This window comes from Prenolepis imparis, unplaced genomic scaffold (assembly GCF_030444845.1).
Source record: "Prenolepis imparis isolate NDT839.2.m4 unplaced genomic scaffold, iyPreImpa1.0 SCAF_6, whole genome shotgun sequence".
In the NCBI taxonomy this organism is placed as follows: Eukaryota; Metazoa; Arthropoda; class Insecta; order Hymenoptera; family Formicidae; genus Prenolepis; species Prenolepis imparis.
The window spans coordinates 12,758,432-12,779,361 of NW_028141164.1; the positions used below are offsets into that span (position 1 = coordinate 12,758,432).

At 25.7% G+C, this 20,930-nt stretch overlaps 3 protein-coding genes across 5 annotated transcripts; 1 reads left to right on the top strand and 2 right to left on the bottom strand.

Moving 5' to 3' along the window:
• Positions 1-550: 550 nt before the first annotated feature.
• On the bottom strand, positions 551-13,808 carry LOC145937013 (podocan-like). The gene is made up of 4 exons (XM_083039747.1): positions 13,651-13,808; positions 12,479-13,173; positions 12,200-12,304; positions 551-1,640 (listed from the first exon to the last, which is right to left on the bottom strand). The coding sequence occupies exons 1-4, from the start codon at positions 13,663-13,665 to the stop codon at positions 1,088-1,090; spliced, it is 1,368 nt and encodes a 455-aa protein (XP_082895873.1). The 5' UTR covers positions 13,666-13,808; the 3' UTR covers positions 551-1,087.
• LOC145937012 (uncharacterized) lies at positions 3,415-10,911 on the top strand. Of its 3 annotated transcripts, none has more exons than XM_083039745.1 (8): positions 3,415-3,723; positions 6,694-6,892; positions 7,232-7,453; positions 7,642-7,704; positions 7,867-7,983; positions 8,241-8,464; positions 10,071-10,230; positions 10,443-10,911. In XM_083039745.1, the coding sequence occupies exons 2-8, from the start codon at positions 6,694-6,696 to the stop codon at positions 10,562-10,564; spliced, it is 1,107 nt and encodes a 368-aa protein (XP_082895871.1). In that variant the 5' UTR covers positions 3,415-3,723; the 3' UTR covers positions 10,565-10,911. The 3 variants fall into 3 exon arrangements, with proteins under 3 accessions (XP_082895871.1, XP_082895872.1, XP_082895870.1); XM_083039746.1 differs by having other exon boundaries at positions 3,416-3,639; positions 6,678-6,892; positions 10,443-10,910; XM_083039744.1 differs by having other exon boundaries at positions 3,418-3,723; positions 6,678-6,892; positions 10,443-10,909.
• Positions 13,809-15,427: 1,619 nt separating the features above from the next.
• Positions 15,428-20,680, bottom strand: LOC145937430 (uncharacterized). Its single transcript, XM_083040449.1, has 3 exons — positions 20,533-20,680; positions 18,532-20,004; positions 15,428-17,121 (listed from the first exon to the last, which is right to left on the bottom strand). The coding sequence occupies exons 1-3, from the start codon at positions 20,533-20,535 to the stop codon at positions 15,598-15,600; spliced, it is 3,000 nt and encodes a 999-aa protein (XP_082896575.1). The 5' UTR covers positions 20,536-20,680; the 3' UTR covers positions 15,428-15,597.
• Between the last annotated feature and the right edge of the window lie 250 nt (positions 20,681-20,930).

Sequence of the window (20,930 nt, forward strand, 5' to 3'; positions counted from 1 at the left end):
ATCTACTAAAGAAAACCGCGATAATATTCGCGCCATGTTTATATTCGCGCAGATAATTTTTTATCTCGTGTTAGTATCCGACATAGTCCGGATATGTCTGATGGCACAGCAAAAGTCTCTCAACAAAAATTATTTCATTTTATAACATAAATAAAAACTCAATGAAATACATCGAAATCTTTTCTAATGTAAGTTTATTTTATTATAGAAATCTTAAAATTATCTTTTTTCATATATTTATAATATGTGTACAAAAAGAAAAAATAGGAAATATACGTATATGTATAAACAATTTACAATTTATGTTAAAAGAACAAAGATTCTTAAATTGTTATTATACATGTATTATATGTATCAAAAAAATATACTTTTCAATTATTATGTATTATTTCTACAATAATATCAAACAAGAACAAGAATAACATTGATTGAAAAAATTGAAAGAAAAATAAAATAGAAAAAATGAGAAAAACTTGATTTACTAAATATACTTGGATGTATGTTCTATTCTTCTATTCAATAAGAGAAACAATTCGATTTTCGTCCATCATGCACAGATTTTTATTTGAGTACCATTTAGTTGATAAAATATTCTAGCAGAGTACACTTAAACTTTAATGCCTTAAAATTCTATCAAAGAGCTTGATTGAATTAAAACAATATATTTTATTCCATATGTCTGCTATTGAGTGTTTCATATATTATGTTTCCTATTTTATTCTTATTTCTATTTCTACTGCTATAAAAATGCAAACAAAATTGATTTCTACCATAGAATAGAGAGTATAGATATACATTTATAAATAAAAATGAATAATTTTAAGAATAAAAACATTATAATTAAATATAGTAAATATATAATAATTAATATTAATATAATATAACATACTGTAAATATATAATTATAATAATAAATGTAATAATAAAAATTATTTTATATAGGCGCCGGATTTAAGCTGTTGATTTATATAAAGAAACCTAGGCCTAGGCTTTTTTTGTAAAAATTTGAATTTACATAGAATAATAATATAATACAATATAATATCATATAATATATCTATAGCATTGTAATTTTAATTTAAAGATATTATTTTGACTTGCATTCATTGGAATTCCAGTGTTCAATAAAACTTGATCTCTGCTTGATCAAATTCACAGTGAGATTCTGCGGCAAGTTCTTGAAGTAGCTAACATCTAAATATGCCAATGAATTCATCGCCAGATTCATCTCCATCAATGGCAACGCACTTGTCAGAGATAAAGACTCTAATGAAGTAAATCGATTATCGTTCAAATTCAAATATTTTAAAGACGAGAAAGATTCACTCCATCCTTCCGGTAGGAAACTTAATTGGTTCCCCGACAGATCTAACATTTCTAACAGCGAAGGACGAGCAAATGCCTTAACATTAATCTCGACGAGTTTATTCCCTCCTAATAACAATTTCGTCAATTTCGGCATTTGCACGAAAGCGTTCGAACTTAGACTCTTAATATTATTACAATTAAGAGACAAAATGCTGATTGTTATTTCACTTGAAATCTGCGGAACATCCTCGAGCTTGTTGAAACTCAAGTCGAGCAATCTCAAAGACTGCAATTTTTCAAATGTTTCTGGATGTAAGTAACTTATATTATTTATGGATACCCACATAACATCGGACATCCTATGTATATGCATTTTTTCTCCATTATGTGAAAATAATATCCTGTATGTAGAATGTATGTACATTTCATATACGTAATTTGAATATACATTATCGTACGTAATATGTATATTCATTAATGTATTTTGTATGTATATACAGTGCACAATATTAAATGTATATACATTTTATATACGTGATTTGAATATACATTATGGTATGTAATATGTATATTCATTAATGTATTTTGTATGTATATACAGTGCACGATATTAAACGTATATACATTTCATGTCCATGGTTTGAATATACATTATGGTACGAAATATGTATATTCATTAATGTATTTCGTATGTATATACAGTGCACAATATTAAACGTATATACATTTCATATCCATGATTTGAATATACATTATGGTACGTAATATGTATATTCATTAATGTATTTCGTATGTATATACAGTGCACAATATTAAATGTATATACATTTCATATACATGATTTGAATATACATTATGGTACGTGATATGTATATTCATTAATGTATTTTGTATGTATACAGGGTGTCCGGTTTTGTATGTATACAAAAATGTCGAGACACCAATAATTTTCGAGTTATAAGCGATTGAAAATAAAGGGTTTTTCGCAAACTATAAGCCTTGTGGAAATAAAATAATAATAAATTCACATTCTTCAGTTAATTTTAGGTAGAGTTTACTTTAATAGAATTTTAATTTAAGGCTTACAATTAATTACAAAGATACAATGATAGCAAAAATTGAAAACATGCAAAAAATAATGACCTCCCTCGACATTTTCGCTGAGGAAAAATCATCTCCAAATGATCCCAGGAATCTGCACACGACAGTTGGCGTGACTATTACCGGACACCCTGTATACAGTGCACAATATTAAATGCATATACATTTTATATACGTGATTTGAATATACATTTTTTATGATACGTAATATATATATTTAATATACATGTATTTCGTATGTATATATATATACAGCGCACATTAAATGTATGTACATTTCATGTACGTTATTAGAATATAAGATATATATCTAATAATATGAAACACAAAAAATATAAAATAAAAAATGAATAGAAAAATTAAAACTTAGAATTAGAGAAATTAATAAAAAAAATTAAAAATTTCTACAAAAATTAAAAATTAGTACGAATAAAAAATATTAAAAAATTTTAATTAAAAAACTTGACGCTGCTAAACAATATGCTAAAATTAACATAGTCTTTAAGTCTCTTATTTACTTAACTAAGTAAATAAAAGTAATAAATTAACTCCTACTATAACAATGCTGTTATTGATGTAATTAAATTAAATATATAATTCTAAATTAAATTTAGATCCAAATTAAATTTATTATTTGTTGCTTTAATATAGACTTTAAAATTTTGCAACGCCAAGTTTTTTAATTAAAATTAAAATTTTTTTGTTTGTATTAATTTTTAATTTTTGTATAAATTTTTAATTTTTTTATTAATTTCTAAGTTTTAATTTTTCTATTAATTTTTTATTTATAACTTTTATTTAAACATATATTAATAAACATACAAATATATTAAATATATTAATAAACATTTAAACATATTGTATATTAATAATTATGTATTATATTATTTTAATATTATTAATATATGTATGTTTAATATTATAATATATGTATGTTTAATGTAATATGTATGTTAAATGTAAAAGTTGTAAGTAAAAAAAAGCGAGAATATTGCTAGCGACAATTTATCGCTAAAAACAAACAATAAGTCTTAAGTGTCTTAAGCGATGCAATGCATTATCGCATCGTGTGTGTGGAGCCTTTAGGCTCGATGTTCGATTGTTTCATCGTCACTGCCGCGTTGTGCGTGGAGTCTCGACGTTTTATTGTTCCGATCTCCGCTTACTGTCTGCCTGTTTTCTATTATATTTCAACTGCGTCGGTGCGGACCGTCGGTGACTTGATAAATTGTAAGTGCATTTTGAATATTTTCATCAAGCCCGTGAAAGTAAACGCAGCTCGTGAGAGAGCAATCGGATCGGAGTAAAACGAAGGTAAGCGCGGGACGGAGAGAGAACGAATAATAATAACTATATACGGATAATTATTGACGTTGTTTCTCATAATCCCGAAGTTTCGAGATTTTTGAAAGATAAGTATATAACATACATAATATACATTTCTATGCATAGTGCGTTTTCCATTTAGCGACACAAGTCGACACAAGCATCATTCTATCTTTGTTCTACATTCTATGAGAACAAAGATAGAATGATGCTTGTGTCAACTTGTGTCACCAAATGGAAAACGCCCATATTTGTGTGTGTGTGTGTGTGTAATATATATATGTATATATATATATATATATACACACATATGTATGTATGTATGTATGTATATATATGTATATGTAAATAATATTGTATGTATATATGAATAGTGTTTTATTCTTTTGATCGTTATATAATTCGTTATAATTTTTCTTCTCTTAACTCTAGTTTTAACCATGGATAAGCTTGAATCAAAGTATAAAATGAAGTTCTCTAGAAAGCTTACAAATAAAATAAATCGATCTTTAACCATAATTTCCGAGTCATCTCATGATTTTTATAACATTAATATAATTGATAATAGCATTCAAAATATCGCAAATAATAGTAAAACTAACGATAACGCAATATTACAAAAAAATGTATACTACGTTAGCAACAATGATGTAGATATTAATATTCCATGTAACAATGAATTATTTAATAATCAGGACAATGATATTAATAAATTAATATATAATATTAAGCAAGTTGAGAATCCAAAAAATGAAGTATCGCTAACTTCAAAAATAGCCAAATGGGCTATAAAGGAAAATATAACATTGTCGGCATTGAAAAATCTACTCTCTATTGTACGTGAAATACCTGGATGTGATAATATACCAAAAGATCCGAGAACGCTTTTAAGAACACCCAGTAACATAGTTACAACACCTTTAGCTTCCGGAGCATATTATTATTTTGGCATAGAAAAAACTTTAAATTTATTTTGTATAAATAATAAAATCAATATCCAACCAAATGAAAAATTTTTATTAGCTGTTAATATTGATGGCTTACCCTTGAGTAAGAGTTCTAATAGTTCATTTTGGCCTATTTTATGCTCAGTAAAATCGATAAACATACTTATGAAACATGTGTTTTTAATTTCTTTATATCATGGTTCAGAAAAGCCTACTAATGAATTTTTTAGTGATTTTGTTAATGAATGTATTTATTTATCGACGAACGGAATATTAATAAATTCTGTTAAATATTTTTTTCAAATTTCTATGTTAATTTGTGATTTACCTGCAAAATCTTTTGCTTTAGGTATTAAAAGTCATACAGGCTATTTTTCATGCCCAAAATGTGATCAAGAAGGTGAATTTTTTAATAACGTATTGTGTTTTACTGAGACTGAAAATTTACGTAAGAGAACCGATAGTTCATTCAGAACTATGGCTCAACCAGAGCATCATATTAATAGAAGCATGCTATTAGATATTCCAAATTTTAATATGATAGACAACGTACCAATAGATTACATGCATAATTTTTTACTTGGTGGTATGAAAAGACTAATTTGTCACAAACGGTATGGTTGGATTCATGGCAAACCACCTCATAAATTACGATTTCGTGATATTAATAATATTTCTGAAAATCTTTTAAGATTAAAGCGATATATTCCTCGTGAATTTTCTAGAAAAACGCGTTCTATACTTGAATGTAAAAGATATAAAGCTACAGAATTTAGATTATTCTTGCTATATACTGGTCCTATAGTTTTAAAAGATGTTCTATCGTCTAAAATCTATAATAATTTTCTTACATTAAGTCTTGCAAGTTCCATTATGATAAGTCAATGTAATTCAAAAATAGAAAATTATGTATTATATGCTCATAATTTGATGAAACATTTTGTTTCCCAATCTATTAATATTTACGGTCCAAATTTTGTATCACATAATATACATAACTTTTTGCATTTAAGTGATTGCGTAAAATTATATGGTTCGCTTGATAATTTTAGTGCCTTTCCTTTTGAAAATTTCATGCAATATTTAAAAAAAAAAGTTCGCAAATCTGCTCAGCCTTTACAACAAGTTATACGTCGCGTAATTGAAGAAGGCAATAATACTGAATTTATTAATATTATATACAATGATTCTGTGAAATTACGAATAGAACATTTCAATGGGCCTTTAATAAATAATTGTACATCTCCACAATATAGGCAAGCACAAACAAATCATTATTGCTTAGATATTTCAAAAATAGGCGACAGATTTGTAGAATTAAAAAATAATTTAATTATTGAAATTAAGAATATCGCTTCTTGTGAAAACTCCGTATGTTTAATAGGATATAGGTATAATAAGCAAGATAGCTTTTATTTGAAACCATGCTCATCATCCTTATTTGATATTTATTATATAAAAAAGGAGAATAATTCACTTGAAACATGGAATATTGATTTTATCAAAAGAAAATTGGTAGTACTACCTTATAAACATAAATTTGTTTCATTTCCATTGCTACATTTGTAAATTTGTAATTATTGTTAATTTTAAATATTTTGTATATATAATGTACCTATATTTAAGTATAATTTTATATAAATTTGAATTTTATAGGCTAGAAGAGCCATACGCGGATGGTAGTGTGCAAGTTATATCGAAAATTAATTTGGCCCGATATTTTCTCGCCTACATCTCTTTGGGCGAATCAGAGGAGAAGATAGGAATTAAAAATCTCGAATTAAGATTTAATTCCAAATAATAAGTCTTGGCATTGTACCAAGCAAAATTCGTGCCCTTGCACAACTATTCAGTTACAACGAAAAATTAATTTTTAATGTAACTTGCGCACTACCATCTGCATATGTCTCTTCTAGCTTATTAAATTCAAACTTATATTGGATATGTATATACAGCCTTCGAATTCTCAATAATAATATTTTTCATTAAAAATAGTAATAAAATATTGAAGATGAGCTGGCTCGTTGTCAAATTTGATGCCGAGAATACAGTGGAGGCTGTACCAAATACTTGGTACGTTAAGGACAAATTACAATGTTATTGGCCATCCGAAGGCACTGCAAAAGATATTGTAATAAAGTTAATTAAAAAAAAGCGATCTCCTCAAGCAAATTGGAAACTTTACGATGCTAGGAGTTTGGGCTGTTACGGTACAGTATTCGTCTTCACATATAAAGTTACATTATTATAACATATTCTTTTTGCATATCAAATTATATTAATAATATCTATAATACAAGAATATTGAGCATATTTTACTTTTAAATATATTTGTACTTATTACAAATTACAATGAAAATAACACTCTTATTTGCATTGCTTTTCAAATTTATAGTTATAATTTTATTTTATTTTTATATAATTTTTATTATTATATATTATATTTTTTAATTATAATTATAAATTATTTATAACTTGTGTTTTTACAGATAATTATATGATTATTAATTGTACTATAAATTACTTATTTATGATTTGTGTTTTTACAGGTGATTATAAAATAGCACAGAAGAAAGCTAATAAAGCGAAGAATACAAATAATCTTTCTTCCAACAACGAAAATTTAAAACAGAAGAGTAGAAGTAAGAAACAGATAAGAAAAAGACATCATAAAAGATTTGGAAGTGAATATGAATTGTCTTCTGAGACAGATATATCTTCATTAGATGATACAATATATCCTCATATTGAAGAAACTCAATTAAGTAATAGTAAGTAGATAAATAATTGGTAATTATATAGTATTATCTACAAAGTTGATTGTAATGGTACGTGTTTATTATACATATTAAAAGAGAATTGAAAAACATTATATTACATTACAAAGACAATTCTATAATATTGTTAATATTGATATTAAATAATATATTTATTGATACATTATTGCTTTATTACACAGAGGAGACAGATATAGAAGAAAACTTCGAATCTATTAATCATCAGGCTAATGTTTACAATAAAGGTAATTTATGACAGAAAATATAGAAGAATGTATAAAGAAAAATAATTCAAAAAATTAATTTTTTTATGAATACTTTTTTATGCTTTTTTGCACATTATCTAGTATAAAAGAAAATTTTAATTATATGAAAAGTTATATCTATAATTTATATTTTTTTTTAAGAGAGAACAAATAAAATTGATAATAATTCAGCAATTGCTTCTACCTCGTCTTGTACTACTTCTACAGTAAAAGCGACACTGCAGCATAAATCTCCTCTGGTTCTTGAACATAATACTGGTAAGAGATATTTGGTATAATATAATATACTATTAAGAGCCAATTCAGACAAACTTGCATAGCTGCATAATTATATGCACAAAAATATTATCCAATCGTATTTTACGTGTTCTTATGATAGAAATGCAATTGGATAATTTTCTTTATGCATATGGTTATGCATCCATACAAATTTGTTAGGATAAGCTTTAAAATGCTAATTTGTATCTATTGTATATATAATATAAAATTATGACTAATATTTAAATACATTACAGAATTTGAAAAACGAGTTTTAAGAGAATTACATATCCTTAGTCTAAAAATTGATGATATTTTAGAAAGTATAAATGTCTTAATAAAAAATAAAGTAGATGAATCACAAAATCCAGCTATAAATAATAAAGTTCCTGATATTGTAGAACTATTTCCAGTAAATGACGAGTCTTTAGCTAAATTAGAAAATTGGCTAACAAGCTCTGCAGAAAATAAGGCAATGTTGGTAAGAAAAATTCTTCCTTTCACTAAAATTATTATAAAATATAAATATATTAAGAAGAAATCATATTAAGAAGTCATTAATATGATTAATGTATTAAGAAATCATTCAATGTTTAATTTTAATAATTCTTATATATTTTATTTTCCATATTATTTAATTAATCTTAAATGTGTTATTATATTGTATATAAGCATATAATAGAATATTATCAATAATATAATATATAGTAATATAATATATATTCGATATATAGTCTTTATTCTATTTATTCTTTTACCAATTTTATGTACATATATTATGTACATAAAATTGGTAAAAGAATAAATAGAATAAAGATTATATATCGAAATCTCTAGATTTTATAAATTATTTTGCGACTAAAAAAGGCTATAAGTCGAAACATACCATTTTTATTATGTGACAAATATATTTATAATTATTATTAATTTGAAATCCTTTTTGCATGTCTCTCTGCTTGTCTTTTTTTGCTTGTTCCTTATTTTACATTTGTTTTGTAAATACGAGTTAATTCTTTCTATTTAAATATATAAAAGCGTTTTATAATATATTTAACAAACCATGTTTAATTTGATATCTTGAAAAATTAACATATTTATAACTTTAAAATTCAAAATTCATGTTAATTGTTTTATAGTAGATAAATAATTTTGTGTGCACATGTACTCCTGTAAAATTAATTTAATATTAATAATATAATTAAAAATATAATAATTAATAATATAATATAATAACTAGTTCCCGATTCAGCGACTTTCGGATCTATACTTTTCTCGCCTACATTTCTTTAGGGGGGACAGAGGGGATCTTCGGAATTAAAAATCTCGAATTAAGATTGTTCCGTAAAAAAGTCTTGGCGGTGTACCAAGCAAAATTTGTGCCCCGTGCACAATTAGTTAATTCCAACGAAAAATTAATTTTCGTTGGAATCGACGCACCGACATCCGCGTACGGCTCGAATAGCCTATCTATTACCTATTTATATATAATATAATAAATTTAATAGATGCATATGTATGTATGCATGTATATATATATATATATATATATATATATATATATAGATGTATATGTATGTATGCATGTATATATATATATATAAAGTATATTTATATATATATAATATATATATATATAAATATATATGTAAAGACAAATCTTTAAAGCAGCATTTATGTGATAATAAAAAATATTTGATAAATTTTGAATAAAATGATAATATATAGCAAGTATTTTTGTATCGCCAGTGAAGAATAAAATTAGGAATAACTGTAGACGACCCAACTGGCTTAATTGATTTTTATTAATTCGGACTACGTTTCGACCTTTGGTTCAGGTCCTTATCAAGTCTTACGTAACATTTAATAAAATTTCAACAAGTTAAACTTCTCTAAATCCATATGATGTGTCAACTAACGTTTCATAGAGATGGTAAAGAATGAACTGATAATAATGACGAAATGATAATAATTTAATAAAGATATATTACATAATTATAAAAATGACAGTAGTCTAATAAAGAACTTATTCAAGCCATTATCTAATAATATTTAAATAGTAATTGCATTTTTATTCATTATTATTACAGTCTGAAAATCTAAGTCGCATCGGGGAATCTAATGTCAAAGATATCGTAAGAAGATTGATGAATCATATTTTTACCAATAAAGTTGGCATGAGTTATACCTGGGAAGGAACTAAAAAGAAAAAAGTTTTCAAAAATTTAGCTGTTGCAACTACTATTTTGTGTAAGTTTTATTATGCTTAATTTCTGTTATGTTATTACGTATATTATTATGTTACGTTATTAAATAGTTCTTATTAAGTTTTCTGATTCTGTCAAGGGATATATGTCAAGGATATATATTTTTATTTATATTGAAGATTTGGAAATTAAGATGTTGGTTAATTTATGAATTTATTAATATTTATTATTAATATATTTTTATTTATTTTATAGCTGCGGTACGACTTAACAAGAATACTCAATACTGTACAGATGTTGAAATAATAAATGTTATAAAAGCATGGCTTGTTAGGAGCAAGGATCGATTTAATAATAATAATAAAAATGAAGTTTAAATTAAAAAGAAGTTGATGAAGATACAGAAACATTCAATAATGAAGAAAATTCAGATGTACAAGATCCGTAACATAAAGACTAATTCAGGAAATATTTGAAATAAAAAGATGTTTACTATAGATTATTATGCAGCAATATATTATGATAGATTTAACTTATTATAATCAAAAATATATTTACAATTTTTTTATAGTCTAAGTAACAATTAACATTTAAGAATAATTTTATTTAATTTTAAACGTGTATTTTGTATGTATTGCAATTCATTATAAGTTTAAATTGATTTAAAATTAATGTTTAATTTGATTAAAAATTAATTTGATTTAAGATTATTACAAGCTTTCCATATTTTATAAAACATACGCATACATTTTAAACATATTATTACACATTTTAAACATTTTAAAATATTTGTATTTTATTGTATGTTTTCTATAGTTTAAGCGACAATTATTGCCATTTAAGAATAAGTTCATAAGCATATTATAATATATTATAATTATAAATTTAATTTGAATTTATTAGAAACTTTGTTTTTCATATTCTGTAAGACGAAACGTACATACGTTTTAAACATAAATATATGTTTATTTTTATGTTTATATGATTTAATATAATGTTTTTATAATGTTCGTTTTTAAATTGCAAATGTTTTTCTTTGCATTTATGACTAATACTAATTATTTTACTGTTATATATGTATATACATATATGTATGTATATGTGTGTATATGCACATTCATGCATTATTACAATAATGAATAACATATAATAAATATTCAAATTATGTTTATATAATATATATAATATATAAGGTATGTACATGCATACATGTATACGCACAATTATGTACATATAATTAATTTTAATCTAATTAGATGCTTTTTTGGAAAAATAATTTGTTTTTTGAGAAAAAATGTTTTATAGTTATATAGTTTTCACAGAGAAATAATACAGCTAACTTTGCTTTGGGAAGATTTGTCAAGATTAAGATTAACTTGGTTTTTTCAATAAAACTATGTACTTTTTTCTAAAATTGTACATTTTGTTGAAAATTTTTTTTTAAACTTATTTTTTCAAAAATTATTTGGCTAGATTAAAATAAATTATTCTGTATATATTCTATATATATGTGTATTATATAAACAATTTGTATATTCATGCCATATAATACATAAATACACATTCATATATATTTGTATAAATGTATGTATACATATGATATATGAATAAACTCTCAGATATATACATAGATAGTGCAAATCATGTACATTTTATATATATGTGTATATACATATGAAGAACCTTTAATTCATCATTTCGATAATATTTGCACATTTAATTCATATTCTTTGTATGTACATTGAAGCTCAAAGTATATACATGACTATATGTACATTGTATGTACATGGCATATATTCTAATGTTTTATGGATACATAGAACGTGTAAATCATATACATTCTATGTACACGTGTATATACAGAGAATCTTTAATGTACATCATTGCGGTAACATTTGTACATACTGTACACATCCTCTGTATGTACAGTGCATCAAAAAAGCATATACATGGTATATATAATACACATGGATGTATATGTAATGTATATACTATGTATATCTTAATGTTATGTGGGTAAGTTCAAATATACCAATTTGCTAGCGTTCTCGAAAGCGTTTGATTCGATCAAATCAATTTTGTTTTGAGAAATAGAAAGGTAATGCAGATTTTCCAGGCTAGCCATTGTTAGACCAAAATTTTGCGGATTATGCGAATTATATTTATTATTATTTATCTGAAGAAAACCACGACTATATTGATTATATTGATTATATTGATTATATTGATCATATTGGTGTTGTTGATTATATTGACGTTGCTGATTATACGAAACAGATGAATCATTGTACTTCTTCACATATTTCAGATTGTTGTTATCTAAATTTAATGTTACCAAGTTTACTTGTTTTTTATCAAAAGCCAAAGAAGTGAGCGAGTTATCGTGCAAGTCAAGAAAGTATAAACTACTTGGTAACAATTCCATAAAATTGGTACTTTCTATAATGTTGTTGGAAAGATCCAATTTCTGCAGTTTTGGGAATGGAATTTCTTCTATAGAAGTTCGCAAGTCCTTGATATGATTTGCACGAAGAGACAAGATTTCTAAATTGGGATATTCTTCAGAAATGTTAACTATAGATATTGGATTATAATAGTTATTGTGGATAGTTGCGCTGTTTAGAATAAGAACCTTCAAGTTTTTATAACTTCCAAAGCTAAAAAGTTCATTCAAGTTGATGTTGTTATTAGAAATTAACAGTTGAGTTAAATTAGGGAGTTTGTCGAAGGCGCCGTATTTGATGCTCTGAATGCCAAGGCTTTTCAAGTTCAAACAACTAATCAGAGGATTACTGATAAAATTCTGACCAATAGAAGTGATCACTGTGTTAGAAAAGTTTAAAGCGATGTCATCCTCGCACTGATGTTCAAACTCATTTACATAATTGGGAAATTCCAAGGAGGTTTGAATATCATTAGCTGTTAATAGCGTAGACCAACAGACGAAAATAATGATCGTAAAAGAAAACTTCATGTTATTGGATCTCTGCAAAAATAAATATATCTATTTATATAATATATAATAAAAATATCTTTTAAAAATATATAGTAAAAAATCGTTTTAAGTATAATATTATTAAATAAAATTATATTAACATTAATTAACATTAATGATAAAAATCTGTATAATTATAATTATGATAAATAGATTATATATATGATATCATGAAAAAAAACATATATATATATAATTATCATATTAATAAAAATTTTGATAATTATTAATATTGATCTCTAGATATTAATCTAATGTATATTAATATTATAATTAAATATATTATATTACATAATCTTTATATTATCCTTATATTAAATTAATTATATATTATAATATTATAATATAATATTATTATAATATAAAAAAATTGTATAATAATAATTATGCCACAAAAATATAAAAATATATTTTTTCTTAATATAAAATATTGTTATGCCTCTTTTTAAAAGCACGATGAGATAATACCTTTAACAGGATCATTCGTCAGCTAAAAAGTTGGGACTTCAAGGGTGCACTTATTGTTAGACTCTCACGCACTTTTCTTTAAATTTTTCAGTTATTTTTATTTAATGTTTCACAATAAAAATATCTAAGTACACATTGAGTACACTTATTTAACTTGACTCATGTGTTTCTTAAAGTCTAAGGGTTTTTTCGACTTATTTTGTTAGCGGCCCTTTCCTTATATGCGTACGATAACGACTGCGATATATATTTCTGAACTATGTTTCTGATTAGTGACTGTCCGGCGCGCGTCTGCGCCGAGGATTCTTTCCAAAATTTTGGGTTATTGTTAGGAAGGGATGCCTGAACCCAAGTCAACGTGCGCGATCAAAGTCTAATTGTAAGTGAAAACAAAGGAGGGGTTTGAAGTCCAAGTTCTTTGCTTGCACTTTTGCGACTTATCGAGTTTCCGCGCATGGTTCGCTGCGTTGACGGGTTTTATGAATAATATCATTTTCATATTTTATGAATAGTATCAATTATATTCAAATTTAGTTATAGACTTTCGGGCTACAACATCATATAAAAAAATTGTTTCATTTATGTTAAATTTTCTCAAAATAATATGAAGATTAAACGTATCATTTTTCATAAAATGTTTTCTCCACAAAAAATGTTCTAATTACTTGATGATTATGGTTGCCCTTGGAATATTATATTTATTCTGTTAGTTATAATAAAGAATTTAAACTAATATAATATCGCTCAGAATTATTTAAAGAATTAAAAACATCTTTCCTCTATGATCGTTCTTTGAATATTGGTTTTATACTGTCATGCCAGTTATAACAAAGAATTTAAACCAATATAATATATCGCTCAGAATTATCTACTAAAGAAAACCATGCGATAATATTCGCGCCATGTTTATATTCGCGCAGATAATTTTTTATCTCGTGTTACATAGTCCGGATATGTCTAATGGCACAGCAAAAGTCTCTCAACAAAAATTATTTCATTTTATAACATAAATAAAAACTCAATGAAATACATCGAAATCTTTTCTAATGTAAGTTTATTTTATTATAGAAATCTTAAAATTATCTTTTTTCATATATTTATAATATGTGTACAAAAAGAAAAAATAGGAAATATACGTATATGTATAAACAATTTACAATTTATGTTAAAAGAACAAAGATTCTTAAATTGTTATTATACATGTATTATATGTATCAAAAAAATATACTTTTCAATTATTATGTATTATTTCTACAATAATATCAAACAAGAACAAGAATAACATTGATTGAAAAAATTGAAAGAAAAATAAAATAGAAAAAATGAGAAAAACTCGATTTACTAAATATACTTGGATGTATGTTCTATTCTTCTATTCAATGAGAGAAACAATTCGATTTTTGTCCATCATGCACAGATTTTTATTTGAGTACTATTTAGTTGATAAAATATTCTAGCAGAGTACACTTAAACTTTAATGCCTTAAAATTCTATCAAAGAGCTTGATTGAATTAAAACAATATATTTTATTCCATATGTCTGCTATTGAGTGTTTCATATATTATGTTTCCTATTTTATTCTTATTTCTATTTCTACTGCTATAAAAATGCAAACAAAATTGATTTCTACCATAGAATAGAGAATATAGATATACATTTATAAATAAAAATGAATAATTTTAAGAATAAAAACATTATAATTAAATATAGTAAATATATAATAATTAATATTAATATAATATAACATACTGTAAATATATAATTATAATAATAAATGTAATAATAAAAATTATTTTATATAGGCGCCGGATTTAAGCTGTTGATTTATATAAAGAAACCTAGGCCTAGGCTTTTTTTGTAAAAATTTGAATTTACATAGAATAATAATATAATACAATATAATATCATATAATATATCTATAGCATTGTAATTTTAATTTAAAGATATTATTTTGACTTGCATTCATTGGAATTCCAGTGTTCAATAAAACTTGATCTCTGCTTGATCAAATTCACAGTAAGATTCTGCGGCAAGTTCTTGAAGTAGCTAACATCTAAATATTCCAATGAATTCATCGCCAGATTCATCTCCATCAATGGCAACACACTTGTCAAAGATAAAGACTCTAATGAAGTAAATTGATTATCATTCAAATTCAAATATTTTAAAGACGTGAAAGACTCACTCCATCCTTTCGGTAAAAAATTCAACTCGTTCCTCGACAGATCTAATACTTCTAAAAGCGAAAGCTGAGCAAACGCTTTAACATTAATCTCGACGATCTGATTCCCTCCCAATAATAATTTCGTCAATTTCGGCATTTCCGCGAAAGAGTTCGCAATTAGACTCTTAATATTGTTACAATTAAGGGACAAAATGCTGATCGCTGTTTCACTTGAAATTCGCGGAACATCCTCGAGCTTGTTGAAACTCAAGTCGAGCAATCTCAAAGACTGCAATTTTTCAAATGTTTCTGGATGTAAGTAACTTATATTATTTATGGATAAGTTCAAATATACCAATTTGCTAGCGTTCTCGAAAGCGTTTGATTCGATCAAATCAATTTTGTTTTGAGAAATAGAAAGGTAATGCAGATTTTCCGGGCTAGCCATTGCTAGACCAAAATTTTGCGGATTATGCGAATTATATTTATTATTATTTATCTGAAGAAAACCATGACTATATTGATTATATTGATTATATTGATTATATTGATCATATTGGTGTTGTTGATTATATTGACGTTGCTGATTATACGAAACAGATGAATCATTGTACTTCTTCACATATTTCAGATTGTTGTTATCTAAATTTAATGTTACCAAGTTTACTTGTTTTTTATCAAAAGCCAAAGAAGTGAGCGAGTTATCGTGCAAGTCAAGAAAGTATAAACTACTTGGTAACAATTCCATAAAATTGGTACTTTCTATAATGTTGTTGGAAAGATCCAATTTCTGCAGTTTTGGGAATGGAGTTTCTTCTATAGAAGTTCGCAAGTCCTTGATATGATTTGCACGAAGAGACAAGATTTCTAAATTGGGATATTCTTCAGAAATGTTAACTATAGATATTGGATTATAATAGTCATTGTGGATAGTTGCGCTGTTTAGAATAAGAACCTTCAAGTTTTTATAACTTCCAAAGCTAAAAAGTTCATTCAAGTTGATGTTGTTATTAGAAATTAACAGTTGAGTTAAATTAGGGAGTTTGTCGAAGGCGCCGTATTTGATGCTCTGAATGCCAAGGCTTTTCAAGTTCAAACAACTAATCAGAGGACTACTGATAAAATTCTGACCAATAGAAGTGATCACTGCGTTGGAAAAGTTTAAAGAAATATCGTCATTGCACAGATGTCCATTTACATAGGTGGGAAATTTCAAGACGATTGGACTATCACTGGCTGTTATTAATAACGTAGACCAGCAGACAGAAATAATCATCATAAAAGAAAACTTCATGTTATTGGGCCTCTGCAAATATAATAAAAATATTTTTTTAAACTATAAGTAAAATGATTTAAAATTTTAAATATAATATATTATTATAATATAAATGCGCGCGCGCGAAATTGTATTAATAATAATTAACATTAATGATAAAAATCTCTATAATTATAATTATAATAAAAAGACACACTAAGAATATAAAGGCTCGATATATATCAAATATAAATCGGTAATAGATAGGCTATTCGAGCCGTACGCGGATGTCGGTGTGTCGATTCCAACGAAAATTAATTTTTCGTTGGAATTAACTAATTGTGCACGGGGCACAAATTTTAGAGATTTTAAAAATCTCGAATTGAGATTGTTCCGTAATAAAGTCTTGGCGGTGTACCAAGCAAAATTTGTGCCCCGTGCACAATTAGTTAATTCCAACGAAAAATTAATTTTCGTTGGAATCGACGCACCGACATCCGCGTACGGCTCGAATAGCCTATCTATTACCGATTTATATTTTATAATAAAAAGATTATGGAAGATAATAAAAAATGGATATATTTGATGAGCATTTTTAAAGTAAGATTCGGTCAAACATAAAAAAAAACAGAGAACATTTTTTTAACTGGTATATTGCAACGGTTCGAATTGATAAAGATAGCAGATACATTTTAAATCATAATTTGTCGTTAAAAAACTGACTTACATTTAAAATGCGGGTCATAAGTCGTAAGTTAATAGGGAGTTATAAAAAATAACACGTTTTATTTATATTAAATTTTTTTAGAAAATAATAAAAATTAAGCGTACCATTTTTGTAAACTGTTTCGTCCAAAAAAATCAAATTAGTCTTATACTGTGGATATACTTCTCGCAATGACTGCTCTTTGAATACTGGACTTATGCTGTTATGATAAAGAATTTATAATGAATACGCCATGTTAAATAGATTTTCGCTATCTCGTGTTATATATATGACTCGGATGTTCGGTGGCACAACGTAAGCTACTCATTGCAAATTGACTCATTTTAATTTATTCAATAAAATAAATCGAAATCTTTTCTGATATAAATTTATTTTATTATAAAGATATCTTAAAATGATTTCAATATTTATAGTATATATGTACAAAAAGAAAAATAAGAAAATGCATGCATGCATCTAAAATATTTACAATAATGATAAAAAGAATATAATAAAAATTCTTAAATTGTTATTTAAGTATGTTATAAGAATAATTTTAAGTATAAAGAAATATTACATAGATATAACAATTAATATAATATAATATAATGTAATGTAATAATAAAAATTGTTTTTCTTTCATATAGGCGTTGAATTTGTTTAAGCTGTTTTATATATAAAGCTTAGGATTTTTTAAAAATGTTGTGAAATTACAAAAAACAACATACAGCATTGTAAATTTAACGATATTAATTCGACTTGCATCTATTGAAATTCCAGTATGCAAAACTTGATCCCATTAAATTCACAGTAAGATTCTGTGGCAAGTTCTTGAAGTAGCTAACATCTAAATATTCTAATGAATTCATCGCCAGATTTACTTCTATCAATGGTAACACACTTGTCAAAGATAAAGACTCTAATGAAGTAAATTGATTATCATTCAAATTCAAATATTTTAAAGACGTGAAAGACTCACTCCATCCTTTCGGTAAAAAATTCAACTCGTTCCTCGACAGATCTAATACTTTTAAAAGCGAAAGCTGAGCAAACGCTTTAACATTAATCTCGACGATCTGATTCCCTCCCAATAATAATTTCGTCAATTTCGGCATTTCCGCGAAAGAGTTCGCAATTAGACTCTTAATATTGTTACAATTAAGGGACAAAATGCTGATCGCTGTTTCACTTGAAATTCGCGGAACATCCTCGAGCTTGTTTAGACTCAAATCGAGCGATCTCAAAGACTGCAATTTTTCAAACGTCTCTGGATGCAAGTAATTTATATTATTTACGGATAAGTTCAAATAGACCAACTTATTGATGTCCTCGAAAGCGTCCGATTCGATAAAATCAATTTTGTTTCCAGAAATGGAAAGGTAATGCAGTTTTTCCAGGCCAGCCATTGCTAGACCAAAATTACGCGGATTATGCGAAATATATTGACCATTCATCTTTTCATAATTATGTCGATTATACTGATTATATTGATCGTGCGGACTATACAAATCAGATGATGAATCGCGCGAATCATTGTACTTCTTCACATATCTCAGATTATTGTTATCCAAGTTTAACACTAATAAGTTCACTTGTTTCTTGTCAAAAGCCAAAGAAGCTAGCGAGTTATAGTGAAGATCAAGAAAGTACAAGCTATTTGGTAGCAATTCTAAAAAATCGGTACCTTTTATATTATTGCTGGAAAGATCTAGAATCTTTAGTTTTGGGAATGGAATTTCCTCATCGATAGAAGTTTGCAAGTCATTGATATGATTTCCACGGAGAGATAAGATCTCTAAATTAGGATATTTCTCGGAAATATCAATTGTAGATCGATGATAATTGCGTTGGGTGGTTGCGCTGTTCAGAATAAGAACCTTCAAGTTTTCATGACTCCCAAAGCTGAAGAGTTCGTCCAAGTTGATGTGATTATTCGAAACAAACAGTTGAGTTAAATTAGGAAGTTTGTCGAAAGCACCGTACTTGATGCTTTGAATGCCAAGGCGCGTGAGACTCAGACAAGTTATCAGAGGACTACTGATAAAATTCTGACCAATGGAAGTGATCACTGCGTTAGAAAAGTTTAAAGCGATATCATCCTCACACAGATGTCCAAATAACTCATTCGCATAGTTGGGAAATTCCAAGGAGATTTGAATATCATTGGCTGTTAATAGCGTGGACCAACAAACGAAAATAATGATCGTTAAAAAAAACTTCATGGATCTCTGCAAATATAATAAAAATATTTTTTTTAAATATAGTAAAAAATGTTGTAAATGTAAATATTATATATTATGATATAAACAAAATTTTATTAATATTATAGAGATACACTATAGCTCAGAATTAATTAACATTAATGATAAAAATCTGTATAATTATAATCATGAAGAAAAGATTATGTGAGGTGTTGAAAAATTATAGGAAGCATAATATTAAGAAAATTTTAATAATTATTATAATATTGATCTCTGTTTTGATTTAATATTATTAATTTAATTATATAATTAATATTTAAAAAAATTAATATTAATATTATAAATTAATATTTATATATATTAATTTAATTATATAAATTTAATTATATAATAATAAAATTTCATGTTATTATAATAAATTATATTTAAATAATATGAAAAACTGTATAGTAATTATTATAGTATGAGAACATAAAAATACGTTTTTTCTTAATATAAAATATATGAAAATGTTTTACTTATTTTAAATTTTCTAAAAATAATAAATATGCATACCATTTTTATAAAGTGCTTTCTTCACAAAAATTATTCAATAGGTGATTATCTTGTGGATATACTTTTCGCAATGACTGCTCTTTCAACACTGCAAATTATGCTTACAGTTTATATAAAGAATCTAAACCGATATAATATCGCTCAGAATTGTGTACTAAAGAGTTAAAGACGTGCGATAATAAACACACCTGTATTTATTCGTGAATAGATAAAGCAATAGATAATTTTTTATCTCATGTTCTGTTCCGTAGTACGTGGTAAGTTTCTTAAAAATAATTTGAAATCTTTTCTAATGTAAGCTTATTTTATTATAGAGATCTTAAAATTATCTTTTTCAATATTTATAGTACATTCATAAAAAAAAAAATAAGAAAATGCATGCATGTAAAACTTACTTT

Coding starts and splice junctions, on each gene's coding strand:
- LOC145937013 (XM_083039747.1), bottom strand. Junction 12,305..12,478: donor AATCTGAAATATGTGAAGAA/GTACAATGATTC, acceptor AACAATGGCTAG/CCTGGAAAATCTGCATTACC. Junction 1,641..12,199: donor GTATATTTGAACTTACCCAC/ATAACATTAAGA, acceptor GTGGGTATCCAT/AAATAATATAAGTTACTTAC.
- LOC145937430 (XM_083040449.1), bottom strand. Junction 17,122..18,531: donor ATTTCAATAGATGCAAGTCG/AATTAATATCGT, acceptor TTATATTTGCAG/AGGCCCAATAACATGAAGTT.
- LOC145937012 (XM_083039745.1), top strand. CDS start 6,694: ATGAGCTGGCTCGTTGTCAAATTTGATGCCGAGAATACAGTGGAGGCT. Junction 7,454..7,641: donor AGAAACTCAATTAAGTAATA/GTAAGTAGATAA, acceptor TTTATTACACAG/AGGAGACAGATATAGAAGAA. Junction 10,231..10,442: donor TGTTGCAACTACTATTTTGT/GTAAGTTTTATT, acceptor TTTATTTTATAG/CTGCGGTACGACTTAACAAG.